The following is a 14,504-nucleotide window of genomic DNA, read 5'->3' as shown; positions in this document are numbered from 1 at the left end:
CAGCGGGCCTACATAAACTCAAAATTGTCCACAATCACAAATACCTTGCACTATACATAATTCTCAGCAAAATAATCTAGTCCTTCCCTGATCTCCAACCACCCTAATCAAACTACAGACAGAGATTTGTCAGGCACACTTCAGAACATGTCACGAGAACACTTTCATTTACTCTAACTTTAAAGTTACAGTTGTAATGTAATCTAATGAGCCTCAACATCAACACTAGCTATTAGCAACATGCGCATTGAGTACCAAACATTTCCCTTTTCCAAGGCCTATAATCTTCCAATGGAAATTACCGATTGCTCACATCCAAAGTGAACTTCAACTGTCAATTTTGTAATCAGTAATTATCTTATCAGTTCGACATTATAAAGAGGATGAGACACTCAGAGCGAGAATGAGAGAGAGAGAAAGCAAGTGACAGAGCAAGCGAGTGAGCAACAGAACAAAGACAGAGCGAATGCAAGAGAGCAAACGACAGAGGGAGCGGAGAGAGAGAGAGCGCAACAGTGAATGGCAGAGGGAGTGGAGCAAGAGAACAACAGCAAACGTCAGAGTGAGTGACCGAGAGCGCAAGACACCAAGAGCAAAAGTAAACCACTTGGCCTTTTGAGCCTACTCTGCCACTAAATAGGATCATGGCTGATTTCATTGTAACCTCATTCATATTTCCACCTACCCCTAATAATCAGTCACTTCATCACTTACCAAGAATCCATCACTGCCTTAAAAATATTTAGATAACCTGCTTCCATGACCTTTTAAGCAATAAAGTTCCAAAGACTTGCGATGCTTTTAGAAAAAAAATTGCTTCATCTGTCTTAAATAGGCTACCCAACTTTTTTTGTTTAAAAAAGTGACCACTAATTTTTGATTATCTCGCAAGGACATGCATAAGAAGGAGAGAGTAGACATTTCATGTGCTTACTTTCATCACCTGTAAAAGACTTTTTCAAATGCTTTCTGGAAATCCCTATAGACATCCATTGTTGTTTGAGATAACAGAAATGTAAAGGGAAAGCGAACCACTTATGCAACAGAACTTATTATAATTACATTGAATAAATGAAAAAATGTGAAGTTTAATGAGATTTTCCACCATGAAGGTACAAAGCTCCAGCTTAGTACCAGAACGATTGCATATAACAAAAATGTACTGTAATTTTAAACACCACTCAAGATTTACTTGTCAAAACACATTCACACAATTGGTGCTTCCCTTAAATTCAGCATCAACACTTCTTTCACCCAGTACTTCCTGGAGCTCATTCAACTAGTTCAAACTATTTTTTTAAAAAAATTACAATAACCTGTATTAATGAATGGGTTTCAAGAAAAATACTAGTGAAATGATTTCCAAATGTATCTGATCAATTGTAGTTTTTTTTTAAAAAACATACCTACTCAGTGTACTGTACACTATGTAGATGACTTGCACTATTGTTTGTTCTATGTTGATTCTGTTACAAGTTACCAAACAATAAATCGCAAATTGGAAGAATAAGCAGTATTTAGAATTTTTTTTGTAATGTTAAATGTTATTCTTTTGAAATTTCAAAGCATTTGGCTGATGTAAATTTGAACTTGACATTAGAAGCTTTCAAGTCTAAAGAATAAATCCACAAAAAAAAATTCAAGCAAAACATAATTGTCAAATTTTAGGATTTAAGGATTTTAAAACAGTCTTCGACTGTTGTTAATATACACCAAAATCAAGGTCAGACATTAACTTTCTATAAGCCTACTTTCATAAAGGTATGCAAAATTCTAAAGGAAATTTAAACAAATGTACAGGCATGTGACTTCTTAACTCGTAATACTGTCTATGCGAAAAAACCAAAACTTTTGATGTTGAAATCTCATTTTTCCTCATACAATTAAGGAGAAACATACTAAGATTCAATTTCTGTGTAACTATGAATTAATAATATTTTCAAGTTTAAAGTACTTTTGAACTGGTGTGAAAGTTTTCTCTAGCAAAGGAATATATGCAGGTTGAAAAAGCTTTAGCCAAAACCTCTGATCAGACTTGGAAAATTACTATTTTTTGATTGCTTGCCAAGATAGAAGGTTTCTTTTTTAATCCAAACATCATGGACCAACATGGCACGTTTACAACTTGCTTTTTTATATCCAGGCTAGTAGTTTGTCAGCTATTGAAAACGGTAAATTTATAACATTGAATCACTATGGCACAAACCTTCCTGCAAACATTTCCCTGCAGATCACTCCTTGTTCAATGTACATTTACACAATGATTGTAAAACACGTTTGGAAGGAAGACTTCTCTACACTTTCTCAATTTGCATTTACCACAATGTAATTTTAAAGAGAGAAATAGAAATTCAGAAGCTCATGATCATAACCTGCATTACTTCAAACCAGTGCAAAATTTTATTTGACTAAAAGTTCAACAGAATTCTACAGTAGATGACAATAACAATTTTCGTCAGTGACTTCCATTCATGCAAAAATGTTTCTTTAAGCAATACAAACTTTCTTTGTCAATATGGGAATAGGGAAGAGAAAAATATTTTTTCAACTCAGGCTGTGGGAATTAAGAGAACTGAAAGTGGTAGAGAAATTGCATGTGTAATTCAAACCATTGGTCCTTAATTTTGAAAGGTTATTGGAATATATTCTACAGGTAATACAAAATTTCCTCAAAGCTGTTAATGGAAAAATTGAATCAGTGATAACGGGAACTGCAGATGCTGTAAAATCCAAGATGACAAGGTGTGGAGCTGGATGAACACAACAGGCCAAGCAGCATCTCAGGAGCACAAAAGCTGACGTTTCGGGCCTAGACCCTTCAGAGAGCTCTCTGATGAAGGGTCTAGGCCTGAAATGTCAGCTTTTGTGCTCCTGAGATGCTGCTTGGCCTGCTGTGTTCATCCAGCTCCGCATTTTGTTATAATGGAAAAATTGACTTTGGATGAACTACAAAACTAAATCACTGAATGATCACTGTAAAATGTCAATTTAGACTTTGAAAGTAGGGTCACAGGCAGGCAGGGTGGTGACTGCGGTGTTTGGCTTGCCTTCATTGGTCATAACATTGAGTAAGGAGCTGGGACGTCTTGTTGCAGCTGTACAGATCATTGGTGAGGCCGCGTTCAGTTCTGGTTGCCCTTCTGTACAAAGGGTGTTGTTAAACTGACAGAGTGTAGAAAAGATCTACAAAGATACTGCTGGGACTGGAGGCTTCGAGAGATAGGGTAAGGCTGAACAGGCTGGGCTTTGTTCCCTTGGACAGTCGGAGACTAAGGGGTGACCTGGGACGGCTTTAGACATTCGTGAAGGGCATGGATACAGTGAATCGCCAAAGCCATTTTCTGTGTGTATGTACACATGCGGAGCATGTGTGGTGCGGTGTGTGCGTGCGCACGTGTGGGTAGGAGGGTGGGAAAGAGAAAGTCCAAAACTAGAGGATGTAGGTTTAATGTACAAGGAGAGAAAGATTTAAAACGGACATAAGGGGTCATTTTTTCACACAGAGACATATGAATAGGAAGGGTTGAGATGGACATGGACCAAATGCTGGCAAATGAGACTTGGTCAGATTGGGTTGATACAGTGTGGAGCTGGAGGAACAAGTGACAGAGGAACAGGAGAGTCAATGTTTCAGGTCTAGACCCTTCATCAGGACACTGCTGTATTCCTCCTGCTCCACACTGTATCGACCCTGAATCCAGCACATGCAGTTCTTGCTACCTCCTAGATCAGATTGGGATGTCTGGTCGGCACAGATGAGTTGGACCAAAGGGTTTGTCTCTGTGTTATTTGACTATATGCAATGGCCTAGCTGTATTATTGCTGGACTGTTAATCCAGGGATACAGAAAATATTCTGGGGACTCAGGTTCAAATCCCACCACAGCAGATGGTGGAATTTGAAGTCAATATAAATATATGGAATTAAGAGTCTAATGATGACTATGAATCCGTTGTCAATCGAAGAAAGCCATCTGGTTCATTAATGTCCTTTAGGGAAGGAAACTGCTATCCTTACCTGGTCTGGCCTACATGTGACTCCAGATCCACAGCAATGTCGTTAACTCAGAAATGCTCTCTGGGCAATTAGGGGTGGGCAATAAATGCTGCAAAACCAGCAACACTCTCATCTCATTAATGATGAAGAAACTAGACAGTTGGCTCAAATCATTATTTGACTGTGGGATGCATCATAACCAATTATGCAGACATCCACTGTCCATTAATACTTCCGTTATGAGTCACTGACCAATGATCAGAAGAGGGAATTCTGATCAATGCTACCCTCCTCAAAAGCAAGCAGAGGTCAATATCACCCAGTTGAGATCAATAACATTGAATAAAGGGGAACTTATTATTACCTTATTTTTGGGCAGTTTATTTTAATAAACAAGTTTGCTAAGCCTTTAAGAGGAGTTTTTTTTAAGTTTTGCAAATCTTAAAAGGGTTGGCAAATAGTTCTGCCTTTTTGAGCAAAGGTAACAAAAAGCACTATATAATTTCAGAATTGAAATAATTTGTCACCAGACTCATTTTGGAAAAACAGTTTGTTTCTTATCGTCTCAAAATCCCCGTATTGTAAATAAATGTCGAAGGGAGTAACTCTTAGCAGTGCCCAGACAATATTGTTAAAGTGCATTCAAAAGTGAAAAATCTAAACGAACTAAGCTAACCACAAAGTCGCGAAAAGAGGCTAAGTTTCCTCGAAGATAGAAACCATGCAGGTTAACACTCGGATATATACTTCCACTTTAAATGCGTTTATACCAAGATTAGAAAAATCAAATGCCGGCATAGCTACAACACAACTTGCAAAGCTGCAACGAGCATTAGGACCATATGTGCACTGAATTCGACGCAGGCATGTTGCCAATCAACATCTCCGGGCAACAGCCAAGTGAATGAGAACCACGTCGCAGTGACAATGAACCGAGCAGTCTCTGGAAAAGCTATATCGCCAGCGAACACAAGTGAGCCGCCTAATTACCTAGTTATGGAATTAGCTCTCCAAAGATTTAGCCCCGTCACCCCGCAATAGCCAAGAAAGAAGAAGTTGCAAAAGATGCTACAATAAGTAAAGTCAAAGTTTAACAAAACACACAACAAATCACATTGAAGGTAAATTGCAAGAATTATCTTCGCTTGTTAATAGTTTGGTTAATATCCTGAACGAAGTGTCACGTATATATACAGTCTCCTTTTGTTTAATGGTCGATTCTTGTAAAACGCGCTGTTTAAGTGATTTGATAATGAAACCACAAGTTTCAAATAACTAAACCAATCCATTTTTCTTAATTTCTACCAACTATGGAATTTTCCACGGTCACCAATTTCAATCTCAAGTGACGCAAAACGCTGAGGAAAACTGACGATCCTTTATCCCATCATCTTACCAAAGCTAATTTTTCGTTCACATTTTGCTTCATAACAGTTACGAACCCCAACACTCGAAACTCAAAAATGCGAAGAACTACTGGCAAGACTACGATATCGCTGTACTAAAGTTGCACCCCTTTCAGCAGGCGAAAGAATGCAAAATAAACAAATCTATCAGGATTTTAGACTAGACAAATATGTAGATTGTATTCGGGATGAAAGAAATTCAAATGTCAACAAACCCTTACTTATTTTTCCATTGTGCAACAATTCAGAAGTGAGCACAACCCATGCTCGCTGCGAGGTCCGATACGTTACCACAAATAAATACCACATTCCTGAACTTGCATTGACGAACATGCATCGCTGTATATCAAGGAATAAGCAAAGCTCGCCTCTGAGAATAATTATAGTGTACAGGCATTTGAAAGTTAAGAAAGTGACCATATATTCGAATTTCTTTGAAAACTACAATGCCAACTATTCATGTCTACGATCGGTGTATTTGAGGCTGCGGTAAAGACCGTGAAGTCTGCAGCTTCAGTGCAATGTACACTAGGCGGTAAATGGTGGATTGCGCACTCCTCATCCCAATCCTGACAGGTCCTAGCAGATGATGAAAACACCTCGAGGGTACTTACAGGTAGACGACCCAAGAAGGCAGCTGGCGGGGAATCTGAGTCCAGGCCTGTTTGCTACAATCCAGCTGCTCCCCGCTGCACGTACAGCCCGGGATGCATTGCAAGGCCTCGGGGGTGACAGAACGACCGCCGCCTCCAGTTTCCGATTCCGTGCACGCGGCCGGCCGAGGGGTACTCAACGCCAGCAACAGGGGCAGCAGCAGCGCCGCCATCTTGCCTCGCACCGAGTGACCGCCGCTCCACGAACACAACCTAAGAGCTCCAGCCCACACACCGATCGGCTGAGTGAGGGTAGGTAACTCGCTCGCTCCCCTACTTCGAAAGAAAGCCGAGTTCAGCGGGAACTCCCCCGCCGTAGCCTCACAGAGTTGCTCCGCACTAATTTTCCCTGCTGACCATTTGCGAACAGCCGTTAATGTGAAGCCACTCGCGCTTGCCAGCCGCGACCCACGTTGGATGCAGCGGGGGCGTTCCATCCCTCCTTCCGTGCTATTGGTCCAACTTCCATATCATGTGAACAAACATTCATGACAATCCGTCATCTATTGGTTTTAAGGAACATCAATCAGAAATTGGCCGTAAGAGGGCGGGTCCCGGTGGGTCCCTCCCCGCCCTCGCATCCCCCTACCCTGCTCCCAGGCCCGGGTGTGAAAAGTCTCGCATTTCTTCCAGCCCCTCACTGCGTTTAAAGGGCAGTGCCCAGCGGGAGCCTCCTGTTGTCTTGACTGCACGCATCAGACAGAGAGGGAGAGCGCGCGATTTTAACGCTGTCATCTAACGCATTATTCACACTTTGAGAACCAAATGATATGTCCATGAGTTACAAAAACACACCTACCTGAATATGAAAATAGACTGCTATGGCTGTTCTAAGCAAACAGCTTCCATAAGCGGAGTAAATGTAAATTCTGAAATTCGAAAACAGCACGGCGCTTAATCGACCAGTTAATTTAGCAACCAGCTGAACTACGTGGAAAAGTTTCTTTTAGATACTTTTGATGTTTATAATGCGCCAAAGTTTCGGCGGTGTCTTCAGCAAAGGCCACAGGTACATGTCATGTTCAAGAAAACACTGCACAGTCTTGGAGGACATAGCTCGCTGTTAAGGTGGGCAGACAATAATTTCCGTCCTTTCTCAAGAGAAGCAAGTGAATTTATAACATTGTTAAATAGTTTATATCCTGATGGTGTTATAGCAACTCCTACCAGATACTTGTGCTAAAGCAATAATGACAGTTAGTTATAGGATAGGAATAATTTGAATATTCTGCAAAATTTCGAAAGATAAAACTCGATGAGAGCCGCCTTTAACTGACGAGTTTGTTATTTTCAAAACTTTGCTCCTTTTGGCAATCTACCCTTGCGATACAGAAATAAACAGCACATTTTCTCATATTTAAGTACGAGTAGTCAGTGCAAATATTAGAAACCGCACTTTGTTGAGCAAAATGGTACTTTTTTTTAAACCTTCGGCAACAATTTATATTTGTAATTGCAACATTATTCGTTCATTAATATATATGGAATTTGTGTGGTAGCTGTTAAAGTACTACACAAATGAGCAAAATCCATCCAGTTAGACTGGGAATCAGTTAATTTACACTCGTCAATGAATTGGGAACAGTTTGACAGCCGTCAGAGCGGATGGTTAAATGATACACAAAGGATCATAAGTATATACAGTGTTTTATTATGGCTCATGTTCGATCTGTTTATTGTTACAAACGCGGAATATAACTGATCTTTCTCCATTAAAAACGTGTCCAATAATATGAATGTGAGTAAGAATTTCTGCTGTTATATGTGCCGACTTGAAATGAATGTGTAAATTTCCCGAAACTGAGTTGATTTGCTCATATCACTTTCTCATTGGGGTCTTGTCGGAATCGTTGTCTTCAGAGAGTGGACATGGGTTGATCTGAGTGACAGCCGCAAATGATATGTCATTTAACTTGTTTCGTGACCGTACCGAATGAAAGCTACAGTAATCGTCAAAAAAAAATTAAATAAGTGATATCGATGAACAAGTTTTACAGAGGGAGTTTAGCGCTTAAAACACCGATATAAGGTCCAAAAGGGAGGCGAATGCCGGAAGTACAAGCACTGTACAGTAATAAAAGACACGTTATTCATTGGAAACGCACTAGCAATCATTCTAAAGCCCGGCCAGAATTCAGTTGTGACCGGAATGTGAAAAAAAAATCCACAACATGGACTTTCGCCTTTTAGAGTAAATTATCTAACATCTCTTTGCTTCCGTCCCGCTCTCTTTTCCATTTCGAAATTACACTAAATGGTCGAATGATAGCGCAATCCAAAAGTAACTAGCTTTTATTGGTCACCAAGTGAATTTCAATTTCATTGTTAGTAATATATACATGTATTTCACGCGCAGCATAGATGAATTTTCAAAATATTTTGATAATGGATTCGGTTATGGAAACTCGCTGCGAAAAAGAGCGTACAATGAATTGTTAGTCCTTGTATGAGAGTAAAAGACACGTCTGTTAACTCAAACCTTATCTTTACATTTCACGACTTACAGTCAAATGCGGAAGTACTTGATGGCTATCTAAATATGTATTTATAGCACAGCCCCAAATGGTGTAAAACTGATTGGGTTCCAGCTAGCAGAGCCTATTTGCATTGCTCAACTCCGACCTGGCTGAAAGTTCAGCTGTGCTATACTGAGGAGAGCGAGTGTGTTTGCGTGTGTCACTGATCATTTTTTCTGTACCTTTTGAAATTTTATGTATTTGAAAAACACGGATGGGAGTTGTGGCTCACTAATAACTTAAAACGGTGCCAGCTAAGTTTACAATCTATATACTGGACTCTTGGATATTTTACAAAGTTGTCAATCAGAAAATAGTCCAGTTGGGTTTACACTCCATCGTGTGTCCCACATAAAACGAACGAAACGATTTTCCCGAAGTTTTCCCTCTGTTTCACGCCAGGGTCTGGTTGAGGAAGTTTTACGTCAGCAGGTTAGGTCAGTGTAAAATAGAAATCTCTTCATTTGCAACGTGAGTGCCCAACATTGTGCTCATTGCAATACTGTCGTTAAAATTATTTTCAGATAAACATGTTGCATATTAATGTTCACAAAATATTTTCAACATGAGAGGATTTCAATTTTGTATTTTGTAATTGAAAAAGGCTTTCATTACCTTCAGTGGTAATTGTGATATGTGAGAATTTTGGGCTTCATAATTCATTAAACAATGAAGGTACTCCACGATATGTGGTTTCTGTTAATGAAGTAGTTGTTCACATTACATTCATGATAAATACTAGACAACTTTTTGTAAGAATAGTTATTATTATTTATAATTTGGTAATGTGAGGAGTAGATTCATAGTATATTGCAATAAATATTTAAAATATATTTGTTTGATGTTATTCATGCAATGATACATTATGCATGTTCTTTTTAATCAAGTGGCAGCAGGCCACATTTATTGACTATTCTCAAGTGCACTTGAGAAGGTGGTGTTGGTGGGCTTGACTCTTAAGTGGTTGGTGGCCCTGTGGTGAGGATCTCCATCCAACAATAAAAAGGAAATGGGAATATATTTCAAAGTCACAGTGGTATGTGACTTGGATGGTGTGCTGGAAGCAGAGAAACCTGAAAGCAGACCATGTCTTGATGAATTTGGCCATGGCTCGGTTCATTATCTGACCATGATATTAATATGGAGGAGTAATGACTCATTGTCTGAAGGAAGGAGGTCATGATACTCTACAGGATGTTTCCTTGCCTTGTTTATCCTGATGCCATGATACCTCATATTGTCTGGTGTCAATGTTGAAAATTCCTGTGGCCTCCCCTTCTGACTTTATTCAACTGTGCAGCCACTCCTGATGGGTTTCTCTTTTTGATGGTACTGAATAAAGCTCCTGATGGTGATGCAGGAGCCTGTGTATTTGAATGAAAGATATGTGTTGTGCTTATGTCAGGCCGTTGTCTGACTCATCTGTGGGAACTCTCTGTAAACTTTGAACTAGGTCCCCAAATAGTAGTGAGGAGGACTTTGCAGAGTTGAGTGGGCAGGGTATCTAACATGTTCACATGCAATATATAGGTGGACCTTGACATTAGTATTTTATATCTAAATAGTTGCAAGCTGTTGTTTCCCAACGTGGGAAATTGGACAAATAGTAAAAAGAAAGAAAAGTTAAAATGTTTTCCCACATGTTTGTACGTTTTAAATCTCTTTGGCAGTGTTTTTGTGTACATAGGCTCTGAATCTGTATGATTTAAGTAATTGCTTGCTTCTGTACTTTTCTTGGTGTATTGTCATCTTAGCATTTTACAGGAAGGTAAAAATAACAGAGCAATGCATAAACAATGCAAATGAAATAATTATAACCAGGAAATGCTAACTTAAGTTTTTATCTAATTTAAAAATAAATTTGCTAATCTTTCATTTGTGACACTTTAAATTATAGCTTTTCCTAATTGATTGGTGGTTAGTAATTATTTCAGCTGTTAGCATACAAAATAAATTTGAATAATGGTCAATCCTATGCAAAAGCCACCCCTGACGTCTGAGGGAGAAAATCATTCAATTCTTTATATGTCTCACCTTATGAGTTGATCCTGACATTTAGCAAGAAGAGTGCCAGGACAGATCACTTGAAGGTGCTGGGTAAATGTTTCAGATGGACTGGGGCATGTGCAAAATCTTAGAAGAAGCATATTGTCAAAGTGAGGCAGCAATTAGGCTAATAGGAGCACTGGTCCCTCTCTATTCCTGGTAAAAGTCTGGTCATCAGACATGAGGTATTATCCATGTTGTTGCATGTGGTTTTGATCTGGCCCATTTCCTGAGCCTGCACTACTGCAGTCACCAAAGCCATCTTCCACTTCACCTGGAGGTCAATGATGGACTGTGTCTGCAGGGACACCATGTACAAAGGTCTAGATAATTATGGGGAAGGACATACATACAATTGCTCTCATCTTGACGGCTAGGTTTGTGTGTGGCTGCAACAAACTGTGCGTAGACCCTGTGCAAACACCAAGTGTTACTATCGACTGAGGGTCTACATATCCGAGGTGTTTCAAAGGATGGGCCTGGCTGCGGAATGCTTCAAGTAGGTGGATCATTCCATATCATCCATCCTTTGTGGAAAAAGTTGAAAAGAAAAACACTTCTAACTTCAAGTCTATCAGGAAGTAGTCAGCTCATAACATTCTTAACACCCTGTGGGAAAAGGAGAAGGTTGGTCCTATCGCGTGGTTCCCTGAGCAGACTGTTAAAGTCATTTGGCAGAATGCTTCATTGTGAGAACTTTGTAACGAGCATCAAGATGTAACTTTTCTGGTAGTGAGAAGGGCACTGCCCTTCATGCACTCGCAGTTTCTGCGTGCTGTCAAAGCAGCTATGCTAGCGAAGAAATTAGCACATATCTCCTTCTGAAGGTGCCTCTGCAAAGAGGGAGATGCAATGATTTTTGTCAAGATTCATCAAGATCAGCTCCTTGATGCAGGACTCTGTGCTCTGTGGGCTGTTCCCCGGGACACGCACTGAGACAAACATCGACTGCACCCAGAAGACCATCAACTCAGTGAAAGACGCTTTATGGTCTGCCCAAAATCTGTTGGCCTTCTCGTGTAAAGAGTTGACCTTGACCAAGCGTTGCAGATTCGCGCATTCCAAGATCCGGGACTATTTGCTCAAGGGCATTCTAAAGTTTGGGGCAGCTGTTACCTGATTGCAGTGGGGAAAGACCAGCGTTTAAGGTATTTCTGGAAAAGTTTAATGAGGATCTGTTCAGTTATCAGACTCTCTCAATGTCTCAATGTATGTAAATAATCTCATGAATAAGAAAAGCATTGTTATTGCAACTGCAGGAAATGTCAAATTCCAATGTTTGTTTTTCTTGATACGCAAAGACTGTACAGAACCGATTTAGTACCTCTGAATGTAGATAGAGATTTTTTGATGATTAAGGTATATTTTTGCAATTAAAAAGGAAACTGCAAACCTCTTTACATTTCTCACCCACTTACAACTGAAATCAAGCTAACCTTGGAGCAAGCTTACTTGATAGAATCATATAATAGAGTATCTTGAAAGTGACTGTTCAGCCCCTTGCATCTGCGCACATGAACATGTAATGTCAAGGCTACCACAGCACTAACTTAAAAATACTTTGAACTACTTTTGAGGATGGGGTTCGCGGTAGTAGTCTGGCACCTTTGTAGTATGAAGGTCATGAGAGAAGATGAATTTCAACCTCACCAAAATGCTACTCAGTTTAAAGTTGACCTCTTACTTTTAACCAAAAACTTTGTGTGAGGAATATGACTTTTACATGTTTACCTTTAGTACAGTTTATTTCTGTGCTGTTATAATTCCTAGTATTTGTTGTTTGGTTATAATTCATGCAAAAGATTACTTCAGTTTGTTTAAGTTTTTTGTGCTCCCTTTCATTTGGAGGTGAATTTTCAGAAATGTTAAATTGTTTATGACATGTATTTATGTTTACTGTAGTGAGGTTAGTCTTTAGTTGTTATGGTTGTCATTGGAATATTGTGCAGCTGCAATAGAAGCAGAACAGAACAAAGAAGTGCAGATTCTGAAAACAAAAACATAAATTACTGGGGAAACTCAGATCTGGCAGCATCTGTTGAGAGAAAGCAGAGTTATCAATTCAACTTCAGTGACCCTTCCTCAGTTCTGCGGTGTCTCCACAGATGGTGCCCAACCTGCTGAATTTCTCCAGCGATAGAAGTGGGTCTGGCTTGGACTGAAAGGAAATATTTGAATTAGTACAGTGCGGCAAGTGTCAGAAATTGAAAAGAGTGCCAATTTGCAGACTTACAGATCTGTTAATGATGGGTTTGCTTTGTAATGATTATTTATACCACACAATTCCAAGATTTTGGCAAAATGTCAAGAATGGAAATCAATATCAATCCCTTTGTCACTTGGGGATCCTTCAGTTTTCAGGACTCAATATAGAGGTCAACCATTTTAGGGCCTTCTTTCGTATCATCTATCCACCCCCATAATGAGGGCCCTGTCACTACATGGGCTGCTTTAAGCAAAGCCAACCCGTTTTCACCCTCTTACAGTCCCCATTATCAGCTTTTCTTTCTTTGGCTTACCATCATCTATCACTGTATCTGCCTAACTGCGCCTGTAGGTTTTGTGTCCACTTAGCACTTACTCCTTTATGCCCAGCTCTGTGACCCTGTTCCCCTGCCCCAGCATCTTCAGTGTATACATTGCATTTTATTAGCTACTATCAGCTCTGAAGGCTCACTGGACTCAAAAAGTAAACTGCTTTCTCTCCACAAATCCTGCTCGACCTGCTGAGTTTCTCCAGCAATTTCTGTTTTTGTTTTTAAGTAAATCCAAGCCAGGATGGAATGTGACTTAGTGTATAAATATATATATATATAGAAATGAAGATAGTACACTGATGCATTGAAGCATGCTGGCTGTTCTGTATGCATCAACAATTTAAGATGGATTGTATCCTTGAAATTGGTTATCATATGACTGTGAGGTCTTGGATATTTTTGAATATCAAATCTCAAAAGTTAATGACTCTAGAATTATTGAAAATAATTTATTTTGTTACTTAAATATTGTGTTATCTTAGATAAGATTATAAGTAAGTGTAAATTGTAGTGGTGGTTATATAATACCTTTAGATTGGATGGTTGAGACACGATCTGCATAAAACCACACAAAGTTTAATAGGTACAACAGCAGAAAAATACTTGTCAAAATTAAACCCTGTGTGATGGATTATAAGGGCCTCTGAGACCATTACAATGAGGAATTGATTTTTTTTTTCTGTACACCATGACCTGAAGCTGTTTTAAAAATCTAACTGTGCTTCTTTTGAAAAGCATCAAGCAACTGAAGGCTCTTCAGTAGAACAGAAACAATTCTTTGCAAATTTTAGGAAGCGGTATCTTAAACAAAGTTAAGAAAATAATTCAGTAACTTTCAAAGGTTATTATTTTTACCATAAGTAGATATAACAGGTTAAGGAATAATTTGCAAGAATCTTTTACTTGAAAAGTAAGAACATGTTTTTGTGCTATCAAAGTACTACGGAATACAATAGAATGTATAATTTTAAAGATGCTGAAAGTAAAGAAGGTTTCTTTATTTGTTAAATCTGGGAATTCTGCTAGGTTACAGCACTCTAGGCTATTGTGGGTCCAGATTTAACTCTCTTTGTACAGCTCAGTGTAACTCATTACAGTATTAGTAGTATAATGGATTTTTGATAACACATAATTCATTCCAAATGGACATCCAAAGCTGAAATTGGTGTCTTAAAGGCACTCACATGTGTTCCCATTTTAAAGGTTTAAAGGTTGAGTTTACTCCTCCATGTTGGTCTGTTTATTGGGGAAAAATCTTCTTTCATTATTACATTATGAGGACATGTGACAACAAATCCTTACTTCAACAGTTCATTCATAGATGTTATACTGTTTTGGAGACCATAAACA

General features: G+C 39.1%; 1 protein-coding gene across 5 annotated transcripts in view; it reads right to left on the bottom strand.

Annotated features, from left to right (window-relative positions):
• Positions 1-6,485, bottom strand: part of lrig1 (leucine-rich repeats and immunoglobulin-like domains 1) — a 104,346-nt gene extending 97,861 nt beyond the window's left edge. For all 5 annotated transcript variants that reach the window (XR_007249256.2, XM_048547935.2, XM_048547936.2 and 2 more), the window contains exon 1: positions 6,017-6,485. Coding sequence is in view for 4 of the 5 variants with exons in the window: in XM_048547935.2 (XP_048403892.2) it covers positions 6,017-6,228 (212 nt within the window). In the remaining variant the exon portion in view is untranslated. The remainder of the gene's footprint in view (positions 1-6,016) is intronic.
• Between the last annotated feature and the right edge of the window lie 8,019 nt (positions 6,486-14,504).

This window comes from Stegostoma tigrinum, chromosome 11 (assembly GCF_030684315.1).
Source record: "Stegostoma tigrinum isolate sSteTig4 chromosome 11, sSteTig4.hap1, whole genome shotgun sequence".
NCBI lineage: Eukaryota > Metazoa > Chordata > Chondrichthyes > Orectolobiformes > Stegostomatidae > Stegostoma > Stegostoma tigrinum.
Note: the sequence above shows the minus strand (reverse complement) of the source record. Positions and strands in the feature narration are given on the sequence as shown.